At 42.4% G+C, this 10,368-nt stretch overlaps 1 protein-coding gene across 1 annotated transcript in view; it reads right to left on the bottom strand.

Annotated features, from left to right (window-relative positions):
- Window positions 1-6: 6 nt before the first annotated feature.
- Window positions 7-10,368, bottom strand: part of LOC105001407 (putative uncharacterized zinc finger protein 814) — an 18,316-nt gene continuing 7,954 nt past the window's right edge. Inside the window, exon 4 of the mRNA XM_010857658.1 lies at window positions 7-3,406. Within this exon, the coding sequence (XP_010855960.1) occupies window positions 585-3,406 (2,822 nt within the window). The 3' untranslated portion in view covers window positions 7-584. The remainder of the gene's footprint in view (window positions 3,407-10,368) is intronic.

Here is a 10,368-nt window from a genome sequence, read left to right as displayed (position 1 = left end):
CCACCTGCACAGTAAATAGAAAGTCCAAGATGAAAGAGGACTTAAGAGCTTAGAAGGTCTCTAGTATTGTATGAGCCAAAGCAACCTGTAGCAAGTATTTATTCATCATTTGGAAGCCGTAAAACCTTATTACTAGTATCACATGAAATCAACACATCCCTGCTGCTATTCTCTGCAAGCTTCCAGCTGAACTTCTGATAGTTTCTGGACTGACACTGACCAGGTCCATGTCCAAGATAGTCATGGAGGAGTGAAAGTCGGCACCGTAGGCCTCAAGTGACTCTTAACTTGGCTAAAATATGGGAGGACACAGTAAGTCTCCCTGAGCACACTGGGTGGACCTGCCAAGTGCTAGATGTGAAATGGCTTTGACCACAGAGATGGGAGTGACATATATGTGGGCAGAACCCTGGAGAGGTTAGAGACTGCAACATAGCCACATGTTTCCCACAAAATCATGAGGAATCTTTCCTCATGATTACCAATAGCTATGCAGATGTCTGGGAGCTAATTCAGACAGATGGATCCTCAGCTTCCTTTGGTATCCTTACACTGAACAAGAAAACTGCACATTCTCTAAACATCTAAGGTCTTTCTCTAGTATGAACTCTCTGATGTTGAGAAAGGGTAGATTTTCGCATAAAAAATTTCCCACATTCTCTACACTCATAAGGTCTTTCCCCAGTGTGACCTCTCCGGTGTTGACTAAACTGGGAACTGTCTCTAAAGGATTTCCCACATTCACTGCACACGTAAGGCCTTTCTCCTGTGTGAACTCTCTGATGGTAACGGAGTTTGGAGCTAGAGATAAAAGATTTCCCACATTCACTGCACTCATAAGGCCTATCTCCTGCATGAACTCTCTGATGATAACGAAGGGTAGAACTGGAGGTAAAAGATTTCCCACATTTGCTGCATTCATAAGGCCTTTTGCCTGCATGAACTCTCTGATGATAAGAAAGGGTGGCACTACTAGTAAAAGATTTCCCACATTCACTGCACACATAAGGTCTCTCTCCTGTGTGAACCCTCTGGTGTCGAATCAGTATAGAGCTATTGGTAAAGGACTTCCCACATTCGTTGCACCGATAAGGCTTTTCTCCCCTGTGAACTCTCTGATGATAACCAAGGCCAGAGATAGAGGTGAAAGATTTCCCACATGCACTACACTCATAAGACCGTTCTCTATTATGAATTTTCTGGTGTGTTGAGAGGGAAGATTTTTGGCTAAAAGATTTCCCACATTCAGCACACTCATAAGGTCTTTCTCCAGTGTGAGCTCTCCGGTGTTTATTGAATTGCGATCTATCCTTAAAGGATTTCCCACATTCATTGCACTCATAAGGCCTTTCTCCAGTGTGCACTCTGTGATGGTAACGGAGGCTGGCACTAAAAGTAAAAGATTTCCCACACTCACTGCACTCATAAGGTCTTTCTCCTGTGTGAACTCTCTGATGGTAACGGAGGGTAGAACTAGAGGTAAAAGATTTCCCACATTCACTGCATTCATAAGGCCTTTTTCCTGCATGAACTCTCTGATGATAACATAGCGTGGAGCTGGAGGTAAATGATTTCCCACATTCACTGCACACATAAGGCTTTTCTCCTGTATGAACTCTCTGGTGTTGAATGAGTGTCCATCTATTGTTAAAAGATTTCCCGCATTCACTACACTTGTAAGGCCTTTCTCCTGTGTGAACTCTCTGGTGTAAAAGCAGGTTATTCCTTCGGATAAAGGATTTTCCACATTCACTACACTCATAAGGCCTTTCTCCAGAATGAACCCTTTGATGATAATGGAGGTCAGACTTTGAGATAAAAGATTTCCCACATTCATTGCACTCATAAGGCCTTTCTCCTGTGTGAATTCTCTGATGATAACGGAGGGCAGAGCTAGTAGTAAAAGATCTCCCACATTCATCACACCCGTAAGGCCTTTCCCCAAGGTGACCTCGCTCATGATACTGGAGGGTGGAGCTACAGGAAAAAGATTTCCCACATTTATTGCACACATAAGGCTTTTCTCCTGTGTGAATTCTCTGGTGTCGAATGAGCGTCCACCTATTGTTAAAAGACTTCCCACATTCAGTGCACTCATACGGTCTTTCTCCAGTGTGGACTCTGTGATGATAACGAAGACTAGAGCTAAAAGTAAAAGATTTCCCACATTCACTACACTCATAAGGCCTTTCTCCTGAGTGAACTCTTAAATGTATAATAAGGTTATTTTTTCGGGTAAAGGATTTCCCACATTCACTACACTCGTAAGGCCTTTCTCCAGTGTGAACTCTGTGATGATAACGGAGAGCAGTACGAGTGATAAAAGATTTCCCACATTCACTGCACTCATGGGGCCTTTCTCCAGAATGAACTCTCTGATGATAACGGAGGTCAGAGCTAGAGATAAAAGACTTTCCACAATCACTGCATATGTAAGGTCGTTCTCCAGTGTGGGATCTCTGATGATAACAGAGTGCAGACATTGAAGTAAAAGATTTCACACAGTCACTACACTTATAAGGCCGTTCTCCAGTTTGAACTCTCCTGTGTGGAATGAATACTGAGCTATGGCTAAAAGATTTCGAACACTCACTGCACACATAATTCTTTTCTCCACTGCAGCATGCGTGGGGAGAAATGAGGACAGATTTGTGACTTAAGGATTGCCCACATCCGCTGCACTTGTACTGCCTTGCCCCAGTATGAATTCTTCGATGTTTATAAAGAATTGAGCTTCGCCTAAAGGATTTCCCACATTCACCACACACATGAAGGTTTTTTCCAGCGTGCACTCTCTGGTGCACAACAAATGAAGATTTGTACCTGAATGCTTTCCCACATTCACTGCACACAAAACAAGGTATTCCAGTATGGACACCCTGATCCTGAACAAGTGTGTGTTTGGGGCTGAGGGCTTTCCTGCATTCTCCTGAGGTGTGACGACTTCTGCTCTGTAAAGTTGACTCACACTGGGTGACTTTGTTTGGCTTCTCCACAGTATGAGTGGTCTGTTGCTGCAGGTGTCCCATAATGGTTGGGAAGTCCTTTTCAAACTCCCTGCAGGTAAATGGCTTCTGTAACACAAGGAATCTGCAGCTCTTGAAAAACTTGGCCTCATCCACACTACTTCTGAGGGTTTTCTCTCCCATGTGTTCCTGGTGCTGCTGAAAATTTGCACTAGAACAAAACTGTTTCACACATACTCCACACCTCAACATTTTCTGGGTGTGTTGTGTTTCCTGGTGCTCAGCCAAGTGGAAAACTTTTTTCAAGACTGGACCACAAGTCTCACAGGGGTGGATCTTCTGGGAAGACAAAGCTGCCTTTGAAGTCCTAGCCTGTGACACTCCTAGAGAAGTGATCTGTTCAGAAGGTGCCTCTGCTTTCTCTGTTCCACAGCAGCAACCTGAACAGAAAGAAATGCAGGTCAAGTACATATTGACTATAGAGAAGGGTCCAGCTCATCACTAGTGTACCTATCTAATCCAGATATGAGTCTATGAGATGCTTTTCAAGATACAGAACTTGGAATTCATTTGGAAGAACAGCCAACTGTTGTGCATTACTGAGCCTCAGGTCACACAATAGTGGAGACCTCATCAGGAGAAAAAAACAAATACAGGATAGGACATAAGGAAGAGAGGCAGGGTCTATGACTCACTTCTCTTCCAGTGGCTTCCTGTGGGACTTTTCTGCTGAGACTGGGTAGAAAAGGTCATCTAAGCTCATTAAAATCCCACAGCAACATATCAGCTGCTATTAGAAGTCAAATCAGGGAAATGTGAACATATCATAGCACAATCAATGTTGGTGAGTACTACAGAAAGGGTAGTGAGAGAAATAGGAGAGATGTGGAGTCCAGAGAGTAGTGAAGTCCAGAGATGTGGAGTCCAAATAATCAGTCCAGATTATCCCTGGGCTGAAGTCACAGTAGGAATGACAAGCAGTACAACTGACAAGTCAGTCAAGTGTTAACAGTGAAAAGAAAAGATAGAAGTAGTATGGCCATGCACTGGAAATGGCAACTAAACCCTGGTTGAACAAAGACAGGTTCCTGCTATGATCTGAACACAGCCTGATGTCATACTCTCCTCAGCTGCCATTCACCAGGACCAGGCCCCCTCTGAGCCCACCTCACCATGACTGGAGTCATGTCAATCCTGGGACATCTATAAGCACTAGTTAAGCAACTACATAGGACATGCAGGATAAAAATCCTAAAGGAAAAACAGGACAGATGAACAGCTTGTATCATCACAAAGCAACTCAGCACATAACAGATGCAGAGAAAAGATCCAGGAGAGTGATGTCAGCAAAACAGCAGAGGACACGAGCCTTCACCACCAACAAAAAATACACAAAAGCAAACAAAAGTTGCCCTTGGACAACTCAGGAATCCAATTAAGATACTGCAGCAACACAGAGGAAATTGAAAAAGAACAACACGAAAACAATCACTGAACATATTACCTTAACAGACACGTGAAGATGGACAGGAAATAAGATGAAGGGTGGGAACTAAGTGCATCAGCCAAATGGTAGCTGCTGTCACATTCCCAATGGCCTGCACTGCAAAGGATCCCAGTAGCTTTTACCTCAGAGAACCTCAACAGGCCCTGGCACACTTGCAGACCCCAAACTTTGCAGAGCAGAGGAAGGCAAGTGTTTACAGGTGTGAACCCCAGCTGCCTGCTCTGCAGAGGGCACTGGAAGCTCTCACACTAAGGTAACTAATAGCCACCACCATGAGGCACCTGCAAGAGAATAATATCCTGAACCATCCCTGTCCCCACAAAAACAGCTATTACTCTATTTCAGAACCACAGCTTCCATCCCCATAAATCCTGCACACACCCCAAACCCTTGAGCCCCACCTGAACCACAGATGTTCATATTCTATAACCTGACTCCACGCCTGTCACCTGAATGTCTCAGGCGCCAGATTCATGGCCACTGTGGGTGAGTTAGTTCTTCAGACCCCAAAGACACTGTCTCTCTGTGTGTACCCATACTCTGGTCAAGGCTCCACCACTGCTCAGGGTGCCACTGCATCTCACAAAGCAAAGTCAACACTGAGACAGACTATTCAGTAACTGGGACCCTAGAAGTGCTACTGCCTTGCATCTATTCACATCCTAGAGTCCAGATCTATATCTGCTCCACAGAATCCACACATCAGACACCAATGCCATCACCACTATGAAGCATTCCCCCTCTAAGAGCCAAACTCCACGTTAAGGGGGACCCCCTCAGTCAAAACATATCCCATGGGAGAAAGAAATCAGGAGAGCCCTAGCAGTCTTCTCTATTACTGTGGACACCCACGGCTTTAGCTACTGAGGACCCTGCAGTCTGTGCTGACACTGACCTCAGGTGACAGAGCTGCAAACACAAAGCCACTGGGCTTTGTTGTGGGTGCAGCAGCCACTGTCCATCAAGCTACCACACTCACACCCAAAGGTGAGGATCTTGACCACCAAAACCTTACGTAAAGCCTGAAAGAAATGACTGCTCCATGAATGTACTAATCAACATAAAGCTTCAGGAAACACAAACACAATAATCGAGGAAACATGACACCCCTGAAGGAACAATAATCAGTTGCCTCAAAGAAATGGAGATCTACAAGCTGTCAAAAAAAAAATTATAATAGTTATTTTTTTTAACCTTTAAAAAATTTATTTATTTTTTATTTGAAGGATAACTGCTTTACAGAGTTTTGTTGTTTTCTAGCCTTAACATGAATAAACCATAGGTATGCATATGTTCCCTGGCTCTTGAACCTTCCCCCTCCCACCTCCCTCCCTATCCCACCCCATTAGGTGGGATCCCACTCATACAGAGCCCCTGTTTGAGTTCCCTGAGACATACAGAAAATTCCCATTGGCTACCTATTTTACATATGGGAATGTAAATTTCCATGTTACTCTCTCCATACATCTTACCCTCTCCTCCCTTCTCCCTGTGTCCATAAGTCTGTTCTCTATGTCTGTTTCTCCACTGCTGCTCTGAAAATAAATTCATTACCATCTTTCTAGATTCCATATGTTTTAGTATACAATATTTATCTTTCTCTTTCTGACTTATCTCACTCTTTATAATAGGCTCTAGGTTCATCCACCTCATTAGAAATGACTCAAATGTATTCTTTTTTATGTCTGGATAATAGTCCATTGTCTATATATACCACAATTTCTTTATTCATGCATTTGTTGATGGACATCTAGATTGCTTCCATGTTCTAGGTATTGTAAATAGTGCTGCATGAACGTTGGGGTACATGTGTCTTTTTCAATTTTAGTTTCCTCGGGGTATAAGCCTAGCAGTGGGATTGCTGGGTAATAAGGTAGTTTTATTCCTAGTTTTTTAAGAAATCTCCATACCATCTTCCATAGTGGCTGTATCAATTTACATTCCCACCAACAGTGCAAGAGGGTTCCCTTTTCTCCACACCCTCTCCAGCATTTACTGTTTGTACACTTTTCAATGATAGCCATTCTGACCAGTGTGAGGTGATATCTCATTGTAGTTCTGATTTGCATTTCTCTATTAATGAGTGATGTTGAGCATCTTTTCATGTGTTTATTAGCCATCTGTAGGTCTTCTTTGGAGAAATGTCTGTTTAGGTCTTTTTCCCACTTTTTGATTGAGTTGTTTTTCTGGTATTGAATTGTATGAGCTGCCTACATATTTTGGAAATTAATCTTTTGTCAGTTGTTTCATTTGTTATTATTTTCTTCCACTCTGAGGACTGTCTTTTCACCTTGTTTATAGTCTCCTTTGCTGTGCAAAAGCTTTTAGGTTTAATTAGGTCCCACTTGCTTACTTTTGTTTTCATTTCCATCATTCTAGGAGGTGGGTCATAGAGGATGTTGCTTTGATTTATGTCATTGAGTGTTATGTTTTCCTCTAAGAGTTTTATATTTTCTGGTCTTACCTTTAGGTCTTTAATCCATTTTGAGTTTATCTTTATGTATGCTGTCAGGAAGTGTTCTACTTTCATTCTTTTATATGTACCTGTCCAGTTTTCCAAGCACTACTTATTGAAGAGACTGTCTCTGCTCCATTGTATATTCTTGCCTCCTTTGTCAAAATTAAGGTACCAATAAGTGCATGGGTTTATTTCCGGGCTTTCTATCTTGTTCCATTGGTCTATATTTCTGTTTTTGTGCCAGTACCATACCGTCTTGATGACTGCAGCTTTGTAGTATAATCTGACCAGGCCACAAGGCATGCAAGATTTTAGTTCCCCAAGCAAGGAGGAATCCATGCCCCCAGCAATGAAAGCACAGAGTCTTAACTACTGGCCTGCCAGGGAAGTCTCTCACAATAATATTTTTTTATTTTTTATTTTATATTGGAGTATAGAGTATAGCTGATTAACAATGTTGTGACAGTTTCAGGTGGAGAGCAAAGGGACTCAGCCAATCATATACAATGTATCTATTCTTCCCTAAGCTCCCTCTCATTCAGGCTGCCACATAACACTGAGGAAAGTTCCCTGTGCTCTACAATAGGTCCTTGTGGTTATCCATTTTAAATATAGCATTGTATACAAGTAACGGAGAAGGCAATGGCACCCCACTCCAGTACTCTTGCCTGGAAAATCCCATGGCAGAGGAGCCTGGTAGGCTGCAGTCCATGGGGTCGCTAAGAGTCGGACACGACTGAGAGACTTCCCTTTCACTTTTCACTTTCATGCATTGGAGAAGGGAATGGCAACCCATTCTAGTGTTCTTGCCTGGAGAATCCCAGGGACAGGGGAGCCTGGTGGGCTGCCGTCTATGGGGTCGCACGGAGTCAGACAAGACTGAAGTGACTTAGCAGCAGCAGCAGCATACAAGTAGATCCCAAGCTTCGTAACTATCCCTTTGCCCCATTTTCCCCACCCAGGAACCGTAAGTTCATTCTCTAAGTCTCACAATTATTGTTTTAATGCAGCTCAGTAAACTATGAGAAAACACAGACAGACAATTCAACAAAATAAGGAAAATGATATACAAGTAAAATAAGGTTTTAAACAGAGATTCAGAAAAATATGAAAAATAACCAAACAGAAATTATGGTGAAGAGTATGATGAATGAAATGTAGAGCATTAATAATTTGATCAATCAAAACAATGATTGTGAAGTGGAAAGTAGGTCTTTGAAATTATCCAGTCAAAGGAGAAAAAAGATAAAACAACTAAAAAGAGTAAAGAAAAAAGTCTACATGAATTATGGGACACTGTTAAACAAAATAATATTTGTATAATGGAGAATTCTGAAAGAGATGGGAATACCAGAACACCTGACCTGCCTCTTGAGAAATCTGTATGCAGGTCAGGAAGCAACAGTTAGAATTGGACATGGAACAACAGACTGGTTCCAAATAGGAAAAGGAGTTCGTCAAGGCTGTATATTGTCACCCTGCTTATTTAACTTATATGCATAGCACATCATGAGAAACGCTGGGCTGGAGGAAACACAAGGTGGAATCAAGATTGCCGGGAGAAATATCAATAACCTCAGACATGCAGATGACACCACCTTTATGGCAGAAAGTGAAGAAAAACTAAAGAACCTCTTGGTACAAGTGAAAGAGGAGAGTGAAAAAGTTGGCTTAAAGCTCAACATTCAGAAAACTAAGATCACGGCACCTGGTCCCATCACTTCATGGGAAATAGATGGGGAAACAGTGGAAACAGTGGCTGACTTTATTTTTCTGGGCTCCAAAATCACTGCAGATTGTGATTGCAGCCATGAAATTTAAAGATGCTTACTCCTTGGAAGCAAAGTTATGACCAACCTAGACAGCATATTAAAATGCAGAGACATTACTTTGTCTAAAAGTCCGTCTAGGCAAGGCTATGGTTTTCCAGTGGTCATGTATGGATTTGAGAGTTAGTCTGTGAGGAAAGCTGAGTGCTGAAGAACTGATGCTTTTGAACTGTGGTGCCGGAGAAGACTCTTGAGAGTCCCTTGGACTGCAAGGATATCCAACCAGTCCATCCTAAAGAATATCAGTCCTGGGTGTTCATTGGAAGGACTGATGCTAAAGCTGAAACTCCAATACTTTGGCCATCTGATGTGAAGAGCTGACTCATTTGAAAAGACCCTGATGCTGGGAAAGATTGAGGGCAGGAAGAGAAGGGGACGACAGAGTATGAGATGGCTGGATGGCATCACTGACTCAATGGACATGGGTTAGGGTGGACTCTGGGAGTTGGTGACGGACAGGGAGGCCTGGCGTGCCGCGGTTCATGGGGTCCCAAAGAGTCAGACACGACTGAGTGACTGAACTGAATTGAACTGAATGGTAGCCCTAGAAGGAAGAGAGCATGAGGAAGGGGCAGAAAGTTTATTTAAAGAAGTAATGAATGAAAACTTTCCAAATCTGGGAAAAGCAATGGACGTTCGGGTACATGAGGCTTGTAAGTCCCCAAACAGACTCAATCCACAGAGGACTTCAGCAAGGCACATTAATATAAAACTCAAAGTGATGACAAATTATTTTGAAAGTTGCAAGAAAAAAGAAAGTCATCACAAAAGGGAACCCTCATAAAGATACAAGTGGTTTTCTTAGCTAAAACACTGCATACAGTCACAGTGAGATGTGTTCTAAATGCCAAAGGGGAAGGGGTGGGGGTACTGCAAACCAAGAATATTTTACCAGCAATGCTATTCTTCAGTAATAAGGAAGACTTTCTTAGACAAATGAAAACTGAGGAAGTTCATCACCACTTGACCTAACCCTATCAAAAATGAGGAAGTCTAACAAAGTCTTCTTCAAGCTGAATAAAAATATGCTAACAGTAACATGAAAACATATTAAAACATAAAACACACTGGTAAAAATAAGTATATAGTCAAATTCAGAACACTCTAATACTGTAAAACTGCCTTAATCACTCAACTCAAACATAAAAGATAAAGAATAACAGTATTAAAAGCAACTATGGGGAAACAGTGGAAACAGTGTCAGACTTTATTTTGGGGGGCTCCAAAATCACTGCAGATGGTGACTGCAGCCATGAAATTAAAAGACGCTTACTCCTTGGAAGAAAAGTTATGACCAACCTAAATAGCATATTGACAAGCAGAGACATTACTTTGCCAACAAAGGTCCGTCTAGTCAAGGATATGATTTTTCCAGTGGTCATGTATGGATGTGAGAGTTGGACTGTGAAGAAAGCTGAGCACCGAAGAATTGATGCTTTTGAACTGTGGTGTTGGAGAAGACTCTTGAGAGTCCCTTGAACTGCAAGGAGATCCAACCAGTCCATTCTAAAGGAGATCAGCCCTGAGTGTTCTTTGGAAGGAATGATGTTAAAGCTGAAACTCCAGTACTTTGGCCACCTCATGGGAAGAGTTGACTCATTGGAAAAG

Source organism: Bison bison, unplaced genomic scaffold, assembly GCF_000754665.1.
Source record: "Bison bison bison isolate TAMUID 2011002044 unplaced genomic scaffold, Bison_UMD1.0 scf7180017864383, whole genome shotgun sequence".
NCBI lineage: Eukaryota > Metazoa > Chordata > Mammalia > Artiodactyla > Bovidae > Bison > Bison bison.
This window is presented reverse-complemented; position numbering and strand designations above follow the sequence as displayed.